The 20899-nt window shown below is 36.3% G+C and overlaps 4 protein-coding genes and 1 non-coding gene across 5 annotated transcripts; 4 read left to right on the forward strand and 1 right to left on the reverse strand.

Annotated features, from left to right (window-relative positions):
- Positions 1 to 1634: 1634 nt before the first annotated feature.
- On the reverse strand, positions 1635 to 15384 carry LOC119085725 (BLOC-1-related complex subunit 5). The gene is made up of 5 exons (XM_037196174.1): positions 15130 to 15384; positions 11034 to 11273; positions 10781 to 10965; positions 2042 to 2230; positions 1635 to 1984 (listed from the first exon to the last, which is right to left on the reverse strand). Exons 2-5 carry the CDS (start codon positions 11263 to 11265, stop codon positions 1766 to 1768), a joined length of 825 nt encoding a protein of 274 aa, XP_037052069.1. The 5' UTR covers positions 11266 to 11273; positions 15130 to 15384; the 3' UTR covers positions 1635 to 1765.
- Positions 5091 to 7312, forward strand: LOC119085724. Its single transcript, XM_037196173.1, has one exon. The coding sequence runs from the start codon at positions 5486 to 5488 to the stop codon at positions 7073 to 7075; it is 1590 nt and encodes a 529-aa protein (XP_037052068.1). The 5' UTR covers positions 5091 to 5485; the 3' UTR covers positions 7076 to 7312.
- On the forward strand, positions 12895 to 16352 carry LOC119085723. Its single transcript, XM_037196172.1, has 7 exons — positions 12895 to 13935; positions 14402 to 14556; positions 14630 to 14738; positions 14789 to 14886; positions 14939 to 15067; positions 15858 to 15972; positions 16064 to 16352. Exons 1-7 carry the CDS (start codon positions 13029 to 13031, stop codon positions 16324 to 16326), a joined length of 1776 nt encoding a protein of 591 aa, XP_037052067.1. The 5' UTR covers positions 12895 to 13028; the 3' UTR covers positions 16327 to 16352.
- Positions 16353 to 17180: 828 nt separating this feature from the next.
- Positions 17181 to 19168, forward strand: LOC119080208 (glycosaminoglycan xylosylkinase homolog). Its single transcript, XM_037188450.1, has 5 exons — positions 17181 to 17708; positions 17774 to 18137; positions 18298 to 18511; positions 18579 to 18779; positions 18842 to 19168. The coding sequence occupies exons 1-5, from the start codon at positions 17412 to 17414 to the stop codon at positions 19044 to 19046; spliced, it is 1281 nt and encodes a 426-aa protein (XP_037044345.1). The 5' UTR covers positions 17181 to 17411; the 3' UTR covers positions 19047 to 19168.
- Positions 19169 to 20679: 1511 nt separating this feature from the next.
- On the forward strand, positions 20680 to 20751 carry Trnaw-cca. The gene has a single exon. It is a non-coding gene; the product is annotated as a tRNA-Trp (tRNA).
- Positions 20752 to 20899: the final 148 nt, after the last annotated feature.

Genomic DNA, 20899 nt, shown 5'->3' on the forward strand with positions numbered 1-20899 from the left:
CAAATGTAGCTCAACTTCTAGATGTTGTTTTGCTTGTTTTGGAAGTTGAACTCTTGTGATACCAGCAACACAAAGTCATACAAATGTAGCTCCATTCCACATCGGCTTGTACTAGCCATTTTTTTGTGTGCCAAATGACCCATTTGAACACTTCTTAGGAAAAAAGCGAATTAAGAATCAGATCATATCGAGTCTAAGGCCGAAAAGACACGAGCAATTTTGCGTTGCTGGGATCGACAATTATGTAGCGTTTTTCATTGTTTACCCTGTGGTGAATATCGAATTACAATAGAAGACGCAGCATAATTGTCGATCCCATCAACGCAAAATTGCTCGTGTGTTTTCCTAAGCGGATGGCAAAATGCCGCACCAAATATTTAAAAATGAATTCTCAACTTTCATTAACATTAGGCCGTAAAAAAGGGGAGAAATTTTGGGTTAATGGGATAATCTCCAAATATACACAGTGATCATGCAGGATCGATCTAGTGGTCTGAATGTCAGTAAACCCTCATACGTTTCTTTGACAAGTATTTTTCGTAACGCAAAGAAGATGTCATTATTTGTAGGTCATAGATAAGGAAAATACTAATCTTATTGGCCTATATATTGCATAAAGCCAATACTGATACTATCGCGCGCCGTAGCTTGCATAAGAAAAATACTGATTGTATAGCCCCGTAGCATGGATAAGGAAATTATTGATTCTATCACGCCGCAAATATCGACTGATAATCGAATTACCAGTGAAAATTTACCGATTATCAGTCGACATTTACCGATTATCGATTTGTCGACTGATAATAGGTAAATTTTCACTGGTAATTCGATTATCAGTCGATATTGATGGCGTAAAAGATTCAATATTTTTCTTATCCAGGACGGTCCCGGCAGGACCTACGAATAATGTCATCTTTTTCGCATCATAATTTTTGATTCAGTGACGTTCAGACTTAAGAATTCAACAATATTCCCAAATATTCCCAAAAATATCCAAAATTCAGAATGAAACTAAGAACCATCGTTTGAACGAGTTTTCAATTTATCAGATATCATGTTCGACTTAACACATTTCTGTCGAGACAACCGTCCAATTTTCAAGATTTTTCGCGCATTTTTACGGAAGTACCTAGTATGAGCACAAGAGTTACGCTACTGATACGTAGAATGATGTGTGCCACAAATGTGTTATTTTTTCGTATAGTTTTTGGAAAGATGTAACGCCAGTGGACTAGGTCGATGCGTGTCAAGATACACGCCCTAGATATACGGATGTTTACGATGCTTATCAGAGTTATTTGCTACAATCTCATCTGGTTTAAAAAAAAGTTCTCTGACTGGACAGAGTGGATGCGACCGGTTAGGGTGATTCGATGTCTGGAAGTATCTGCAAATTCCTTTACAAACGAAACGGAGACCCACACTTCTCCTTCCTTCCTTCCTATTGCGACCAATGCATGCTAAAAATTTCCTGACCTTTAGTCATTTAAACTCAGGCTATTCATACAAAATTCGAATTTCGAACTTTCTTTCTTGAAGCATTTCGATGAAAAGACAAACATTCGGACGACTTTCAATTCAATGGAATTTTCATTTATTTTAGTATTTAGTTTAAGCAAATAAAATTGCAGCACATTTTATGTATATATGTTTCTAAGCGCGTTAAATGGTTTAGTTTTCCATAATTTAAGATTCTTAAATTAAAAAAAGAAACAATTAACAACAAGCAGACTGTGATAATAATGTTACGATTCGGTTTCTATATCTACTTAGTTGTCTTCCACACAAATGGTTCCAGTCGTTCGTCGATACTTAGCATATTGTTCAGCATGTCCATGCTCTCAATATTCTGATTCAACAAAGTATTACACCGTGATAACTGCTGCGATATTTGCCTAACTTTGGAAAACTGTTCAGCACACGATGAATAATATTTCTGTTTTTCCACCATCAATGCTAATACTTTAGCCGTTTCCATATCCACCTGTAAATCAATTTCAATCAACACATACAAAAAATTTAAGTGATCGCTGCACCGTACCTCTTTTATTTTCGCTGTTATAACAGCTTGATCGGATGCTATTTTCGAACTGCAAGCATTCAAGTGACTTTGCATTCGATTACAGATGTTTGTTAAATGAACGGGTTGAAGACGCTCAAGAACTTCTGGATCTCGATTGGCTGGAAGTGACAGAGTTCCTCGCATTACCGGCAGAAATTGTGGAATGCTCTAAAAAATTTAAATAAAATTTAATTAGTCGGCAATGTAACATATAAGATATTTGTTTAACGTTAAATAATCTTCCAAAATTATTTAGAGAGTTTGGTCTTTAGCTAGTTCGATATGCACGAATTATTAAAACAACTTTGGCCTCGCCCATCATTTCCCGAACTATATTGCTTTGAGATACATTTTAGCCGACAGATTTTGCCTTAAGCGCAAACTGTCCTCGTTTGGCAATATTAGTCGTTTCAGTTATTGTACTACGTTAGTGTCTTGCAGTCAGTTTCAAATGACACAAAATGACTTTATTAGAAAGTTTTTGTTGCAATATCATCACTATGTCCCATCCACTATTTGAGTGGGTCGGGTCGTTTGACTGATGAGACTTTCTTTCATTTTATTAATCTTCCATCATATCAACAGGTTACAACGTAGAAATTTTATGTTTCCCCCTCTGTGAAAAAATTCCGATTATATTTTTGGATGTTTCCTACTTCCGACGAAAATATATTCCAATCTATGCCTATGATGGTATTGTTTCTTTTCATATTCATTTCCACTCATTCCAGCGCATTTGGGATTTTGCATTTTTAGCCAATAATTCAAAATCCACAATAAACCGATTGAGATTTATTCAAGTTAAATACCAAGGAAAGTACAAACATTTTCACATATTTAACGTGAGTACATGCAATGCTGGACTGGCTAAAAAAAAGCCCTTCGGGCGTTGTATGAAGCAATTTTTCTAAAGGCCCTTTGTTGCCCTTTATCCATACAAAAATCAAAAGGCACTTCGGGAATCGCCCGAACGCCCATGGGACCAGTCCGGCACTACGTACATGTATCATCTGCCGCAGGACACTGACTTTCAGTTAGAGGAATTAGATCGATTAGGCATACCAATGAACTAGGGCTCATTTGATTCTTCAGTTAAGAAAACATCTTCAAAAATCAGTTGAGAACCAATCAAGTTACCGTCTCATCATAAATCAGATAAAAATAATTTTGATAATAAAACTTTATTATTATTAAATCAATTTTGTCCAGAACTAGACCGTGACAATTTTATTCACAAAATTTTGGGAAACAAAAATTACAAAAATCGATTCAAAACCACCCATGCTATTATATCCTCCTATCAAAAAAACCAAAGAAAAATTCTTTTGGAAATAGCTCCAATGATCTCTACGCTTTTCGTTCAACTACGAAATGACCTCAACAATTTTTTTTCTCTTTGAATGAGACCAAATTTTCAAAAATCGGATCAGAACTACTTTAGTTATGGTGCAATCAAGGGTTATATACATTTCTGTATTTTCCGTTTTTTACTTTAATAAAACGAAGAAATAGATTCAACAATAAAACAAGTGTAAGTATTACAAAACAAGTGAAATTTGAAGAAACTTCTGCGTAGTTATCACATCCTACACATTATCATACGATTGGAATAAAACCAGCCTTTATGTACGAGTACGATCGTCTTTGTTGAATCGAAGTAGAAATTTTTATCATGGGTTTCTACTGCATTTGCTGCATTTATTGTCAAGAAACACCCACAACCACCAATTTTTTCAATTTATCTTATCTTTTCTTTGCATATTTAATAAATTACACTGAATGTTTCTTCTCAATCGTAAGTAAGATTGCGGGTAGGACATATTCGGTACACACAAAAGATATGTGAAAGATGGCTTTCTTTTCTTACAAGCTAAGTAAAATCTGTCCACCTGCAACTACAGATATAAGAACGGACCATTTCAATCGAATTTATGTTAATCGTTCCACTTAGACAGAGTGTTCTTTCTCGGGAATACTCAACCGATTTCGAAAACTCATTTTGGCACAATCAATCGTTTTGTTAAAAAGTAGATTTTCTGGTCCTCGTTCTCTTAGATATCTGGGTGAAACTTTCAATAAATTTAAGAAGAACGCTTTTGAGCAGTATCTACGGCATTCGAACTCTGTTGTATACCAAGCCTGAGAAACCACGAGAAACCTCATGACCATGTCTGCAGCAGTGTGCAGTTATGGTTCGAAATTCGATACCACAGGTAACACAGAACCTGTCTTTTCCGCATGCGATATCCACATATCCAAATGCGTACGTACGTATGCGTAAGAATACTAGCGTGGATATCATGTTGGATGTTGAATAGGTTTTACTTCTTCATTTTCTCACACTGTAATAAAACAATAATGGACTCATCAAATTCACCAAAACGTTGAGTAATCATCTATATCGAACATAAACTGAATTCAACATTGACTAAAGTCGAACAAAATGATCATTGGTATTCCCTTATTAGATCAACGTACATTGATAGTTTGATTAAGATTCAGATTTGCTAATTGTGCGACTCCGATTTACTACGTAGGATTTGAACAAAACCATCAAGGTTATGAATCCCAAAAATCGACCATATTAACAATATGCTCGTATACGTGTAGCAATTTGTGTGTGTCTTGTTGTGTTAAATTCACCAAAAGTGTAGGTGTTGAATTAATTCCGAAAAATTCGCATTTTAGTTGGAGTTGTATGGTAGAATCGACGGCTATTTATAATAACTAGATCGATCAGATAAACAAATTACTCGGGAGAAAAATTGCTTGAAAAAAACTCCTCATCAGTGGATTATTCCTCGGGTTCGGGGGGTTCGGGTATATGATGCACAAGGCGGAAACCCTCTAAAACTATTTCCCATCGCGTTAAATTATTTATTGTTAAAAGGGTTAAGCACTTCGACAGATGAGTAGGGTCGCAAGATTCAAATCCCCATTTCAAACTTCCCACATAACTGAACCTAATGTTTGCATAGTCATCAAGTTCTCTTAGTATTTCCAAACGATAAAATTCACCTAGAAGCCTAATTGATCATCCGCACACCACACATTACAACAACGTTAATCAACCAACAACTGCAATTGTTAAGTCCATAAACCATCCAAAATACACAACCGTTGATGTCGACATACAACAATCCACTCAAAACCTCTAACTATTCCACCTAACAACTATATTGAATAACCAAATTAAGCAAAAATCAAGCAGCATCTCAGAAAAATAACTTTGCAATGTTTAGTTTACGTTCCACCGTATCTCGTTGAGTACCACAAATTGGCTGTTGGTATTGATTATGTGTGTCGGGTTGTGTGCAACAAAATTGTGATACATGGTTAATTGAACAAGTTGTTTCTTTGAGTAAACGTATATTGAATTGGTGAACTTGCAAGCAAGAGTGTGACATAATAAGAACAGTAATAATGTTGAACGGTAAATTCTATACGGGATTAACGGAGAATCAGCTCAACCGGTCAGCCGGGCCGAATCGTCAGAAAACCAATTTCTTTTGGCCAGATGAAAGTGAAACTACACCTAAGAATACATCGCCCCGGTCGAGAAACAATGATGTTGCTCGGAAATACAATGCAGAGAGTGGTGAGGTGCGTAATCCAAAGGAGTTGTTCAAAACCCAACTATCGTCGAAAATAAAATTCTACGATACAACCGATGCGTCAAAGACTCCACCTTCGGTACGGAAACAAAATCAGAAGCGTGAATTGAATCGCAATGTGTACGAGAAAAACAATAATTTCCATGTCAATGCCAGTCCGATCAAACCGAAAACATTTGAATCGAAAATTGAATTTTATGACTTCGTCGAGACGGAAAAACCGAAAGAACCGACTGCAAAAGTAAATTCTGCAAAAATGGTGCACGAAAAGAAAAAAATTTCGTTTGATGAAGCCGATGAGTGGGACAAGACCAAAAAAGGTATACTAAAGAATCGTGATGTTGGTTTGCGTGTCGAACACAATGTACCCATTGATATAAGCGAACATCGAACGTTTACCAGAAATAATGGATCGAAATTGCAATTGAGCAAGTCAATGGATAATGTAGCCAAATTAAAACTTTCATACAACGACGACCACAATGATAGGAATGAAAAGGTCAACGAAATGGCGAACCAATTGAACAAATTGAACATCAACAACAAAGAGAAGATCAACTTTTCCAGACAGATCCAGCCGAGATATGAAGACGATGGTGGCGATTACAATGCAAAAGGATACAATGGCAACACAAAAGGTTACAATGATCGTTCCAAATACAACATTCCAACGCGGACGAACGAAAGACAGTCACAACGAAATTCCTTTCATGGATTGAACAACGACAATTTTGAATTCACCGAAGAAAGATATTCGACCACCAAAAATTACGATGACAAGGGATCGGTACGGCGAAATTCCGACCAGTACGATCACAAAGAGCGCACGAATTTGAGGAAACATTTACACACCAAGAACAACACATTCAATGATCGATTACAGGCAACTGCATTCGATGAAACAGACGAATTTTTCGAGGAAAAAATTCCGGAAATTAGCCGATATCGTAATGAGCCCCGCAACGAGCGCGTTATTCAAGTGAACGTAGAAAAGACAAAGAACATTCCGGAGAATGGCAGATATCGTAATGAGTCCCGTAACGAGCGTGTTGTTCAAGTAAACGTGGAGAAGACAAAGAACATTCCGGATAGTGGTAGATATCGTAATGAGTCACGCAACGAGCGTGTTGTTGAATTCCAAGAAGAAGCGACACCGAAAATTCCTGAGAGCAGCAGATATCGTAACGAGCCCCGTAACGAGCGCGCTGCTAACATAAAACGTTCGTCAACAATAAATGGTGCAAATGATTACCCAAATGAGGCAAGACGTCGTGCCCACACACACCTTCAATCAAATATTTTCTTTCAAGACGATGAACGTTTGCAACAACAACGACCTCTCAGCATACGCGAATCAGCTGTTACGCGAGTAGGTGTCGGACTTCCAGATATTATATAGAAGACTAGAGAGGAGGAAAAAAAACATTTCATACAGAGACATTCTTCTACTTGTTTTCATATTGATTAACATTCGGTCTAACAACGCAGCTTATGCGATCACATTCACTCATATAGGTTTTACGATTTTTTTACTATTATTGTGTATAATGGTGCAATTTATGTAAATTCATAAAATGTAGAAACAACCTTGAGTTCGATATTAATTCAACATTAAATAATTTAACAAATAAATATTATTTTTCTTGAAATATATATTTGTTCTGTGTGATGGCTGTGCTGTGCAATATTGAGGTTTATGTTCTTCGAGATTTATATTATGGCTGTTTAACCAAAAATTACTGGAGAATCTATTGTTATTACTTTTTCATTTTTCACGAATTGGTATTTGCATTACATATTAGGTTTTGTTCGTCGATGAAGTTTGTACAATGTACGTACATTCTTTACACACACATTAATTGGGGAAATAGTTTGTTGTCAGTTAAATTTAACAAATTTCAATATTCAATAAAAGCCAATTCACACCAGATTGTCGCCTTCAGATAGTTTCAGAGCATTGAATGAATGAATGAATCGCAATTTTATTGTCTACTTACACTCTAGCCGACATATACAAAAAACCTCCAATAACTGGAAGACCGTTGACAAAAACAAATGGAAGCAAGAGGAATACAAGCACAACAAGTAATTGATAAGTCGATTAAATAACTCTCAATTAAAAATTAAATGAAAAACACCAAAATCTCAAAGTGCCAAATGCGAATTGTCGAATAATCGATAAGTGGCATCGTCGAAAATTCAACATGATTGTGACCGAGATTGTGACGGTTATGCTTGCTTTTCCGGAATTCTATAGATTTTGATTTGTTAAATGAATTTTTTGTGGAAGGAATTGAAAACCACTCACGGTGAACAAAACTTAAATAGAGTCTCCATATCACCTCTGATTTTTCTTCATGTTTTTATTGAGGGACTCGAGTACTATAAGTCACCACATTTAGTTCGCGGATCCATCCAGCCGTTTCGGAGCACCGACACTCATGGCCGTGCGGGACCGACGAGTCAATTTGAATACAGATTGTTATCGCAACGGATAGAGGGACTAATTCTAAGCTAATTCGTGTAAAAATGGCTTCCCTCGTAATCCAGATATACGTAATTATCGTAAAAAATGCTTTAAATAACTTAAACCACTTATTAATGAAGAATGGATAACAATTCCACTCATCCGAATGGAACGGGCACTTGAAGATAGATAGTAAATTGAAAATTTCGTCGTAGAGTGACCTTGCTGCAAACAAAATGTCGTAACAGATACTTGTTGTGAGGCTGGTATAACAAGTTTGGTATCGTTGTAAAGCTTAGACTGCAGGCTGATCAGGCATTATTGTTTTGTTGCAGACAGGGTCAACCTGTGTACTACAGATGAGTCCAAGTTTCGCCGAGGATGGTGAAAATATTTTTTTTAAATATTGTACAATTCAAACCAATTTTTTAAAATCTATTCTCGGCGTTTAATAGAGCATGGAATTTTCTATCAATATCGCCATTCAAATAGTTTCAAACTCTCTTCATCTTGGACATATCACGACTTAAAAATGTCGAAATTTCGACTTTAGCTGCGTTGCCGAGTGAAGCCATTTTAACATGAATTAGCTGAGAATTCCGTTGCGATAATAATCTGTATTCAAATTGACTCGTCGGTCCCTCACGGCCATGAGTGCCGGTTCTCCGAAACGGCTGGATGGATCCGCGAACTGAATGTGGCTAGTTATAGTACTCAAGTCCCTCAATAAGAACATGAAGAAAAATCAGAGGTGGTATGGCGACTCTATTTAAGTTTTGTTTAACCCCACCGTGCCACAACTACTATCAAATCAGCCAATTTTGCACATTTCTTCAAGTATCCGATTTTCCTCGTAGTCCTAGTGAATATCTCGTAGCCATGCCAATATAACGTTACGCGTTTGTGGATCCATGTACTGTTAAAGACACTTTTCCCGACTTTTCCAAAATTAACCAAAAGAAGCTAAATACTTTCTAGGGTTTTCCCATACAATGTGATACGTTTTATTTTGGCTTAGCGTGGCAGAGTCGTCACACGTCGCAATAAATTCAAATTGGTGTGAAAATGAAGCGTTTTTGGTCCGAATTTAATTCGTCATTTGGGACCAACAGCTTAGTTTTCACACCAATTCGGACAATGTTGAATAGCTAAAATAAACACTAAGATATATTCTTGTTACGGCCCTCCAACCAACAAGCAAAAAACATGAACAGAACTAGCATAATTGTAACATTTTATTGGAGAAGCGACTACAAAGAGATTCTAACATTGACTTTGGATGGATTAAGTTCAGAAAAACTATATTGCCCCTCATGGGCAAAACGAAAGTCGGCGCCTCTGATGAAAAAAAAAACTTCAAAGACCTTCGAAAGCTCAAAAACAGCTAGTCATCTATTATCGACTACGACAACCAATATTAGCTATGAACTTTGTTGAATACTATTTACTTATAGTAGGAAAACGGAAGTAAAAAAACGTTAGGCTTTTCATGTAAATCATGTCGTCTGCTACGTTTTTCTTCATTTAGCCAAAAATTTGGATGAAAAATCGTTTTAAAGAAAGTCTGGGACAAAAATGAGTCACTAAGTCTTACGATTCTTTCATGAGGAAATTTATTCTTAAAACATGTTTAACTAATGGCGATATATATATGGGTCAGACGACATCCTCTTCTCTTAATATTATTTAATAAGTTCAACGAATCGGATACTATAGTCAAACCTTCTTTCAAAAAATTTCCTTCTCTGTGACTTTGTGTCACAGCAATTTTTATTCATCACACCAATTCTACTTCCTTCAGTTATTGCTGGTATCAAGTTAAATTTGTAAGTTAACAACAGGATATACACACCGCAGAGTCTACCAACCTTTTTAAAAACATTAGATTAGTCATCAACCTCATGAGCGCGCTGAAACCTTGTTTACGGTCACGGTCTAAGTAAGAGAACGAGGAACTTTCGCTTTCATGTGTTATATTGGTAGTAAACATTGGCGTAATGATTCCCGACATTAGGAAAGTTGCGTTAAAATTATTGGAGAAGCAAGACGTAAAGAAGAATATTGAAATAGAAGGCAATTTTTCTCTTAGTCTTGAACAATAAAAAGTCGGAAGTCGGAAAAAGTCAACGATTCATACATTAGTTTTGCAAGAACTCAATTTTTTAAACAAAGTTATATCGACTTGAAGTACATTATAACGATACGTAAAAAATTATTCGTTAGAATTGAGCAATAATGTCCAACAGGTCGGATGTGGTTGAACATTACTTCTGGTTTCATTTTCGTTACACGGATGCTGATCAAATATTCATCCTTAAATCTATTGTATTGACATTAAAAATGTTTATTAACCTCTGTTAGCAACGATTGTTTTCAATTAAAAACAGAACTCAAATTCATTTCCCGTCAAAGTCTAATGCCTTTACCATACAAAGCCATGTGTTGGTGTCTATATGTCATACGACTTTCGTTTGATTTTCCACACAAGTTAGAACGACACAATTGTAAAACAAGTTAACATTTTTATTCGAAACCACCTACAGGTGATCATTGATTGAGTTGCGTGAAAGGTTCATTCAATCGTTTCGAGTAAAAAAAAAAAATCAAATCAATAAAAATTTGCATAACAAAACTCACTTGTAATCGTTGAATGTCTGGATCTTTCTCCGTTCCAGCTTCTTTGTTAGCCGCTCGTACGACAACGATGTTGTGCGTGGAAATAATACGTTTATTGACAACAGTCGGTCGCTTGTTTGATTCCAGTGAATTAACGCGAACATTTCGCGTTGATGTGTTTCCTTTGTTACGAAACTTGGGCGAATCTATAGGCAAGAAATTTCCGTAAACATTTTTTTGTCTTCTAATTATTTAAAATAGTTGCATGATTCACCTCCAATCGGCTTGTCAGTGTATGATATGTAGGGTAGGTCAGAATCAGAACAAACACTTATAGGTGGTGACGAATCAGGTAAAAGAGATGGTGATCCATCGTCGGTATGGCTCGCTTGGCCGGTTACAGCTATCGTATTCCCTCTGGTCAATCTAGATGCATTTGTGGGATGTCGCATTTGTGCTGCGTTAATTTGAGTATTGTTCGAGGGTTGAGACTGCTCTGATCCCATTGTGATAGCTTGAATGAAAGAAAATAAATGAAATTACTTCATGAATTGGATGGGCTCATTGAAGTAACACTGGCTTTAATTTGTTATCGTAATTTATTTACAACAACGATCAATATAAGAGATGAACTCTAAGTAGTGCTCCCATATAAGGAAAAATTAAATTAAAATTAGCAGAGGATATCAATAGTTTCAATACAATGTGGGTCTGAGACATACAGAATAAATTAGTTTATGTATCTGCTTCCTAGAATGGGTGTCAGCGGTACTTACAATGATAATGTGTTAATTACAAAATTTGTTTGATTTAGTCGACCGAGGATTCCATATGAAAACTGAGGTAGTTGAGACTTATATGAAAACTCGGTTGAGTTCATAGGAAGATGTTGTGTTTTTCGAGCTATTTTTAGTTCTGCCGTGTTAAGCCGAAATATAGTATCACATTATATGATGCTTTGGAATGCTTTCGAAATTTTTAACGTCTATTTGATTCCATTGAAAAAGGGGAATATTTCAGTGGAATACAAAAGAAACTTAAAGCTCTATAAAAACAAATGATATGCGTTGTTTTGGTGTAACATGGTAAAAGACAACATAATCTACATTTTTGTGCATTTACACAAAAATAGGTCATCCATAACTCACCATAGTTCCATGGTATGGTGAATAATAGATTTGAAGAATGTTTTGGCCAAAAATATGTCACTATGTGCAATGGGTCATTTACGTTGCAGAATCACTTCAGACTACTATTATTGTTTCACGTAAAAGTATACGAAGTAATGAGAAGGAGTAATTTTGTTCATTTCTATAAATGAATAGTTTTGCTGATAGTAAATAGCTTCACCTCGCAGTATCAACTCAATAATTAAAGAAAATCATCAGAGAAGTCGGAGAGGAAGTATCTGTATATGTGAATCTGACTGAACCTGGACAACTCTGGAAGAAAAATCAGGTCAAAGTTCTAGATGCCCCGTGTCCCAACCCCATGAATCAGTTGGGAAACCAAATAATTCGGAAGAGGTTAGAGTCTCTAACTTAGAGGTTATAAAATTGAGAAACGAAAGTGGAATCGACAATTCGTAACAAAATAGAGAACATTCACAAAGAAAATCTTTCAAGAAACACGAGAAATGAACGTAACGTTAGAAGACAATTAGGTCTGACCACAGGGTCAATGTTTCCCAAATGCGACAGGACGTCATAGCCTCATCTTCCTTTTACAAAATATAACATAAACTAGTGTTTCATCGACTTCCTAGAAGACGTTTCGGTTGGTAAATGAAATTATTTTTTTGCGATACATTTTTCTATTAGTGAACATCATCTTATCAAACAAAATCATTTCATATCAATAATACATTGTCGTAATAAGTACTTAGTGAACGCCCCCCGTGTAACTTTACGATCTGTAACAAAGTTACAAAAAAAAAGTTTTCTTAACTTTCTAACGTTCACCATTTTTTATACACTAATTAATTTGAATATGATCATCTGCACCGCCATAAAAACAAAACATTTTTCCATCAGTCAAGGTTATTGTCACACATATAATTAGATTTAATTTTTTATAATACACAAAGTGTTCTACTCTTTAAGCTTCGCTGATTTATTAACTGAACATTTGATGCAGCTGGTAAACTGGCTCTAATTTCTTCAACATTCAACCAGATGTAGTCGGAACGTAATGTTTTATCCGTTTTGAGTAAATACGTGCTCGTTTTAATATACAAAAAGAAGAAGAAGAAATGAAGTGAATTGATACGATGGTAGTCCGAGCTAGTTTGATTAAGTTCGTGTTTACTGTACATTTGTGGAAGCTTTGCTCGCCAAAATTTATCGAAAATGAATCATTCGTTCGACCGTATCGATACAACTTTTCTAATAATGTGGACGCAGTCCTAAACGGATCGTTAGCTAGTGTCGTGGGAATGCAAGACCAAAGACCGAATGTCACTGTCGGCAATGTAAAGTTACAAAAAGTGGGAAGAATGAGCCGAAAACTGGATAATTTCGGAAGTAATCGCTTCTTTTACGTACAAACGCGTAATGCTGATGGATTCGACGATAAGCAATTCAACGATCACTACTACATCAACTATCAACAAGCTTACGGCATTCGGTTTGATCCACAAAAAATTAAAAGAAGTTTCAGTTTCAAAGAGTCAGAAAATGATGAATTAGTAACAACTGAAACGTTTGATGAGACCACAACCATTACAAACGATTTTCAAGAAGACAATCACAATGAAGATGCATACGATGCCGACGAAGGACTCCTAAGTACATCTTTTCAGAATGATACGAGCTGGCCACCAGTGACCAACGAAACAAGTAACTTCGTAGATGTTTCACACGTCTTCGACGGACAGCCATCAATCGAAAATGTTAATTCATATCAACATGTAGCCCAGCCGTCCAGGATTGCAGCGGCTCTTCAACATTTAAATTCAAAGATAAAAAATCTATTTTCCATTGATGTCAGTGCTAATCCGAGCACACAGCGTTTCCTGAATGTGTTTAATATTATAAAGTTCGAGAATGTGCCTTGTACATCGTCAAAGCCACCGTTAACTCCACTAGATGGTACATGCTATCACAAATTTGAATGCGACCAGCTGGGTGGAATTGCTGTCGATACTTGTGCTGGTGGCTACGGAGTGTGCTGTGTTTGTAAGTTGAAATTTAAATCAATCTGTAAACGAAATTGATGCGGAAATATGCGGAACGTTTGGTATTTTAGTCAGAGATTTAAGGCTGAGCTGATGAACTAATTCAATATGTTACACCTCGATCGAACCAAATGTCGTGACTGTAGACGCATTTAAAACGAATAAAAACTGTCAGTTAGAAATGACATTAAACACATCAGGGAAAAGCGTGTCGGAGCAAATAACACAAAACTTTCACGGTTCGTAGGTTCACGCGTTTTTCCGCCTACAATAAGAAAATCGATTCATTCATGTAACTTTCAATTTAATTTTTTTAATGCTAAATGACAGCCCTTTCGTTATTGTGCTGCCAGGTTTTCAAAAATGAATTAACGGGCACAAAGCACTCAAAATCCCACAACGGCATTGGCTTAACTGAAATATCATTTTCAGTGCAAGGACTTTAAATTTGATTCTCCGATTTTTAGTTCAATTTGGATGTGGTGGCACGACAAATCAGAACGTTAGTTACTTCAAAAATCCCGATTTCCCGGCCGCTACAAAAACCAAACTCATATGTACATTTACCGTCGAACTACAGCCAAATGTAAATCAAGTTTTTCTCGAATTTCTATTCTTCGAGGTATGTGCACACAACGTCCCACTCGTTGAATGTATGAAACAATTTTTAGAAACAGTAAATCAAACACTTCCAGCTGAAAGCACCAAAAGGTGGCAGTTGTGTGGACGACCAATTCATTGTGGCTGGACACAGTTCGAATAACCTGATTCCAATTTTATGTGGAGTGAATTCCGGACAGCATGGTATGGTAGATTGAAATGATTTCGTTTCTGAACTAATCTATATTTTGCAGTCTACGTTAATGTTGATAGTTCGCTGGACCGAAAGTTATATCTGTCAGTTCTGGCAGCCTCTCCCGATGCAAGAGCATTCAACATACGCATATCCCAAGTAAGCGAACTAATGGAATTCGTTTGGTCGGCTAATTTGTATTAAATTTTAGATTCAAGGGGCATTCGGACAGGCGCCGCAGAATTGTTTGCAATACTATCAAGAAGCAAACGGAGTTGTACAGACATTTAACTATGACGATCTAGCCGAAATTGTTGAAGTACGAAATCCAACGTATTTTGTGAGTGTGACATTCCGTTCAACCAAAATATTCATTTTTAGTGTTTATCACGATGTGTTTACCTTCTTTTCTGGCGTAATGAACTGCAAAAGTCTTGTTGATTATTCGGTTGAAAAAATTCAAATATTTACTGAAATGTTGTCAGTTTATGGTGTGTAAACTGACTACGAAACAAACATTTAACAACAACATTTATTAATGGTTTCTATTTTCACTTTAATTTCATTTTTTCCATTAAAAACACACGAAATTAGGTAAATTAACTGATCACAAAACATAAACATAACAAATTCCAAGTTTGACGTTTTGATGTCAATTTAGCGTTGTCAGACAATGGTGATGATGAAAAAGAGTGGTGTCGCATGAAATATGCGGAAGTATTCAAAATTAAATTATTATTTTTTGTGAAAGATTTAGTAATGCAGAGTTAAATAGATTCTAATTTCCACAGCTGACATTAAACCGTTGATCGATTTACGAATGTCGTCAATTTCAATGAACGTTTAAGAAAGCAAGAAATTAAACATTTTCGTACCGGGAGATATATAGAGAAAGTCTATTCCTATTACTGTGAAACTGTATGAAACTTTGCCACCTGCCTTCGTGTGTGTCTTAACCTTGGTCATCTAGCTCCTTAATATGATTTTTGTTGAAGACCTGACAGAGCAAAATTTATCATGAGCAAAAAATATTGTCTATTTTGAACATGACCATGAAGTATCACTTGATTTTCTTAAGCATGTACATAAAAACTAAACCAACCAACTTGTTCTTCTTTTACATCCTTTAGAATAACCTAAATTACGCGATTTGCATAAAACGATTGCCAGAATTCTGTACCATACAATACACCAATATTATCGGCAAATTCGAACTGCCCTTCCAATTGGTGAATGTTGATATGGGTAAGTACCCAGTACCCACCTTCTATCACTGTCGACCATAGATCGCAAGACTAATCAAAAAAATCTCTAAAACCATTTTACTTCAATAAAGACGGAACCAGCGTCATACCATCCGGACAAGCTGGAGCTGAAATCTACAATTGTGCTGATGATTTTATATCGGTAAACGGAATACGTTTATGTGGCGACAAATTGAACGACGGAAGCGTTACCGACGATTTTACAATAAGTGCACCCGTAGCCGATTACAGTGCTGGTCCTATAATCATACCCGTACGAACAAATGATGCTGTGGTCGGCCGTGGCTTTAAATTGATATACCAACAGCTACCATGCCAGGATGTAACCGAATAAATAATTTATTTTACTTTTAAAAAACCAGCCAGTTTTGAAAATTTATGTGGAATTGAGGTGGTCCCAAATCCGAGTTACCTCTTGCGTATTGTTTGTACTACACTCCATCCATGCTCTTCTACTTTAAATATGGTCTAAATGTAAAAGTGATTTGCGAAAGGTAACGGTCTTTTTAGATGACAAATAAATCGCCCAAACATCATTTCGACCTAAGGCTTGCAATGTAGCAGCTAGGATCTCTAGAACTTTGGGTAAATTTTGACTCGGCCGAAGAATCTGTTTGTATCTACTCCTCCCATTGATATTTACGTCACAATCGAGGGAAAGTTTAAAGGTCGGCTTCGCCTCGGAACAACAAACTTCACGCGAAAACGAAACTTTTAATTTTTCGTTCCAGTTACGTACAATATTTTACATGCTACGGGCACGGAAAAAATGCTTCATTGATGCAATGAACGGAATGTAAAATCATAGCACTGCACTAGGACCGCTTTTATAACGGAAAATCGGTTACACTTTTCATATATAAAATTATACCAATCTTAGAAACGAAATGTCTAAGAAAAATTTTGACTACCGCGTTAAGGAGGCCTCTCTTTAAAATTCTGTTCGTTCTGTTCTCGTCCTTGGTTCAGTGCTATGGTAAATATACATTTCAATTTCAGCTTTGACGTTTACTGCATTAAACCTTCGAAACATTTTCCATTGTAAAAGTAAGGAAATGTTGGACCCCAAAGGTAAGGTCTATACAAACTTGGCTTAGCGAGACGTATTATTATCTGACCCAAACACTGGCCCACCTAAATTTCGAAGAATGTTTGATATTTCCTATACACCAGTGGCATCTGTATAAAGGGAAGAAAATTAAAATGGTTGATGGACACATGACAGCTGATGGGACTCGCACAGTGTGTGGTTTGTTTTTCTTTCTATTATTACTGTGTACAACCGCAAAAAAAATGCATAAACCTTACAACTCAATAAATTAAACAATTAGCCAATTAAAATTCTTCATCAGGGCACACATTCATTTCCCCGTTTTCTATTAAAATCGCACGCACAAATGTTAGTTCAAATGTTATTCAATGACAAAACAAATATGTTTGATTTTCGTTCTGTTAATAATTTTATTTTTGTTAATATTTTCGTTGAATTTTTACTTTTTAAACCGGCTAAATAATGATCAACTAAACGGCAAAGATCACCTAAAAATCGATAAACCAACGTATGTTCAAGGCTTAATCCGACGGTCAGTGAATAGTTTAAAGCCAGTGTATCTAAACAAAAATCCTCGATTCTACACCATTCGCAATAAATTGTTAAAGCATCTAAGTCCGGCACACTATGACAATGTAACCGTCGTTTGGGATATTGTCCACTGGGTAAGTGAATTATGCCTTTAGTCGAATGGAAACGTTAAATCAAACTCAATCAACCAAATTCTTAGTGGCCTGACGACAACGAAATTTATCCTCCAAATGATGCAACAATGGGACAGCTGATACAAGCATTAAAAGCGGAAAAAATTGTATCCGCCAAAAATTCACCGAAAGGAACACAATTGAAACTTCTACTCACATTGGACGGCAATCAAAAAGTCATTTTCAAACCGAAATGGTATGAACGAAATGCCATTATTGATGGGCCCGTTTATTCCGGAAAGGATCGTTTCAATGCGGAAATCTTTGGTTTCTATTTAGGATCATTACTGAACATGCGATGGACACCCGTGGCGGTCGGACGGAAATTGAATATGAAAGAGATTTTCGATAAAGCTGACAGACCATTGAGACGCACGATGACTGTTAATGGTGAGCATTTTTCGATTACTTTTCGATTCTCAGTACCAGCTCAAAAAATTTAACAAAAGCCACGGCACCTCCCTGGCGTTTTACTCTGCTATGAAAAGTAGAAATAATTTTGATGATCAAGGAACGGACTTACTAATCAAATTCACATTTCCATTTACAGCGGTGCCAAATGAAAATCGAACCGAAATTTGTGTGTTCGGCAAATGTTTTTACTGTAAAGAATCGGAGCCCGTTTGTGGTGACGAAAATGGTTACCTCGAAGGTGTAATTTTACAATTAATTCCTGGCTCTTTTGCGAAATACCGATCGCCGTGGCAACGCACCTACAAAGACAATCAGAAGGCTGAGTGGGAAGACAATATGAACTATTGCGGGTATTAACATGGACGACTGCCGTGTTCCATTCAAATATTAATTTTCCTTCCATTCGTCAATTTTCAGTTCGGTCAAAGAAAAATATACGCAAACGCGGCTGCTTGATCTTGTCGACGCTTCCATATTCGATTTTATTCTACAAAACGGCGATCGACACCATTACGAAACGCGGAACGAACGGATCGTACTGATTGATAATGGCAAGGGATTGGGCAATTCCAACTACGATTTTCTCGATATTTTAGCTCCATTGTATCAATGTTGCATGTAAGTGGATGTCCACTGCCGTTGGACCACGAGAATTATTTTTTTTTTACTTTGAATTTTAGATTGAGAAGGTCGACCTGGGAACGTTTGCTAGTTTTCTCCGGTGGAACGTTAACGGAATTGATCGATCAAATAAGTAGAATGGACGATAGCTATCCCCTGTTGACACCGGGTCATTACAAAGCCGTCAACCGAAGATTTCTGCTCATTTTCAGTGCTGTTGAGTTTTGCTTTCAAAAGTTTGGTAACGTGGCTGTCCTCAAGTAATAATAACAACTGGTGCGATTTCAGTTCTGTGCCATTCAATCGAAAAATGTTGTAAAATATGTAGGTAGGATAACCTTTTCACTTAAATAAATTGAACAGTTGTTACAGTTGACGGTTGAGTGGTTTATTGGCGTTTTATTTGGTCTGTTCTTGGTTTCATAATAAATGTTGCTGCAATGCACTTGTGCTGGCAATTTGACGAATCTAAAAATATGGAGAGTTTTCTACACGGTTGTAATTATTATAATGGTCAGTCGGATCGACACATCGGTCTGAAAGGAAATATTTATTTTATGAAATGATGATGATTTTGTAGTGAGACTAACTCTAAGTCCTCCACGTCTAACATTAATAGAACACAAAGTGGGATTCTTTTGTAAAACGACCTGCCGAAATCGGACGCATTTTAAAGTGGAGTTTTTGATATGTGCCAGATAGGGATTAGTCCCTAGACACCAAACATATTTTTTTGAAAGTTCTTCGCCTTTTGTATGGCTAGCGAGAGGTGATCTAAGAGTAATTATACCTAGAGAGGAAATTTTCACGACGAGATGTGGTCCCAACATCAGTCTTTATAATGTACACATTTCGTATAATTTTACACCAATCCATGTATGCGTTGACGCTATTTCGCTTTTGATAGTTCAATTTGCCCTCTTAATTAAGAGGGCAAACACACATACCAATAAACATTTCGTATTTCATATTTAGACCACATATGTTCGAAATTTCCTCTCTAGGCATAATTACTCTTAGGAGGTGATCGAATGGAAACAGAAAACATGCACTGGTTTTAGCTTCCTAATGACACCACAAATGCATGGGTGACCGCAAGCTTGACGTGCAAATATAGCACTCATCTATTCACTCGTGATTTTCATACATCTAAGTAATAGAAACCGATCTTTTAACACATTGAACATTGTTTATTTATTGACTTCTTTCTTAATAGTCTTCATTATGTAGTTTGTAGAGGTTAGAATCGGTACAAAGCACAACAAAGTAGAATTTTCAATCCACATTTCAAGAGAATACCTCGGGACTTTGTCAATTTATTTATAAAGATTAAATGCCCGATATGGATGGGCTTAGGCAGCGCTCTAACGTTTTGATGTCATTTTCAAATCTTCCGTTATTGGGAATATGCGACGAATGTTCAAAAATTTTAAAGGAATTTTAGAGTGACTTTAAAGCTTTTCTAATATCAAGTGAAATTGCTTACCTGCAAGATAAGTAAGTCTATTCTCTGTATTCTGAATAAATTTTTAAGAGGTTTTATGAAGACTTTTGAGATTTTCAGGACATTTATTTATTTTATGCTAGCCTAAAGATTAAATAAAAATCTAGTCACAGTGTGTCACTAATGTGACATGCGTCCTTTATTTCTAATCCAAACCAAGCACCAAAAATTGCTAATGGCAAAAACAATGTACTGCATCGAAATTTAATCATTGAACAGTACAACTGAAATGAAACGTATACGGTACAGCGTCACGTATAGTACCATCGTTCTCGTTGATCTAAATATACCTACATCACATACATTTTGTTTTGCTTTGTCGTTGTTTGGTGTTTGTTGGGATGTTGTACGATTTCATTTCTAGTCGTATATGTTTAGCACGTCACAAAGTATGACTCCGTGGCGCAACGGTAGCGCGTCTGACTCCAGATCAGAAGGTTGCGTGTTCAAATCACGTCGGGGTCACAATTTTTTTTTTATTTTTTTTTTTTTTTAAAGTTGAGATAGAATTATTATTATTATTTTATACGAGGATCCCGCACTCTTCAAGATACTTATATCGAAAATAACCAAAATCCATGAAAAATCCGATGGAAGTTAGGAAGTGCCAGAG

Source organism: Bradysia coprophila, chromosome X (assembly GCF_014529535.1).
Source record: "Bradysia coprophila strain Holo2 chromosome X, BU_Bcop_v1, whole genome shotgun sequence".
In the NCBI taxonomy this organism is placed as follows: domain Eukaryota; kingdom Metazoa; phylum Arthropoda; class Insecta; order Diptera; family Sciaridae; genus Bradysia; species Bradysia coprophila.

Bases quoted from the DNA above. Each gene is read 5' to 3' on its own strand.
- LOC119085723 (XM_037196172.1), top strand. From the start codon at position 13,029: ATGGTAGTCCGAGCTAGTTTGATTAAGTTCGTGTTTACTGTACATTTG. The intron at 13,936-14,401 runs GTAAGTTGAAAT...TCCGATTTTTAG, and splicing joins CTACGGAGTGTGCTGTGTTT to TTCAATTTGGATGTGGTGGC. The intron at 15,068-15,857 runs GTGAGTGTGACA...TACATCCTTTAG, and splicing joins TACGAAATCCAACGTATTTT to AATAACCTAAATTACGCGAT.
- LOC119085724 (XM_037196173.1), top strand. From the start codon at position 5,486: ATGTTGAACGGTAAATTCTATACGGGATTAACGGAGAATCAGCTCAAC.
- LOC119080208 (XM_037188450.1), top strand. From the start codon at position 17,412: ATGACAAAACAAATATGTTTGATTTTCGTTCTGTTAATAATTTTATTT. The intron at 18,512-18,578 runs GTATTAACATGG...GTCAATTTTCAG, and splicing joins GACAATATGAACTATTGCGG to TTCGGTCAAAGAAAAATATA. The intron at 18,780-18,841 runs GTAAGTGGATGT...TTTGAATTTTAG, and splicing joins CCATTGTATCAATGTTGCAT to ATTGAGAAGGTCGACCTGGG.
- LOC119085725 (XM_037196174.1), bottom strand. From the start codon at position 11,265: ATGGGATCAGAGCAGTCTCAACCCTCGAACAATACTCAAATTAACGCA. The intron at 2,231-10,780 runs GTGAGTTTTGTT...TAAATTTTTTAG, and splicing joins CAGACATTCAACGATTACAA to AGCATTCCACAATTTCTGCC. The intron at 1,985-2,041 runs GTACGGTGCAGC...ATTGATTTACAG, and splicing joins TAACAGCGAAAATAAAAGAG to GTGGATATGGAAACGGCTAA.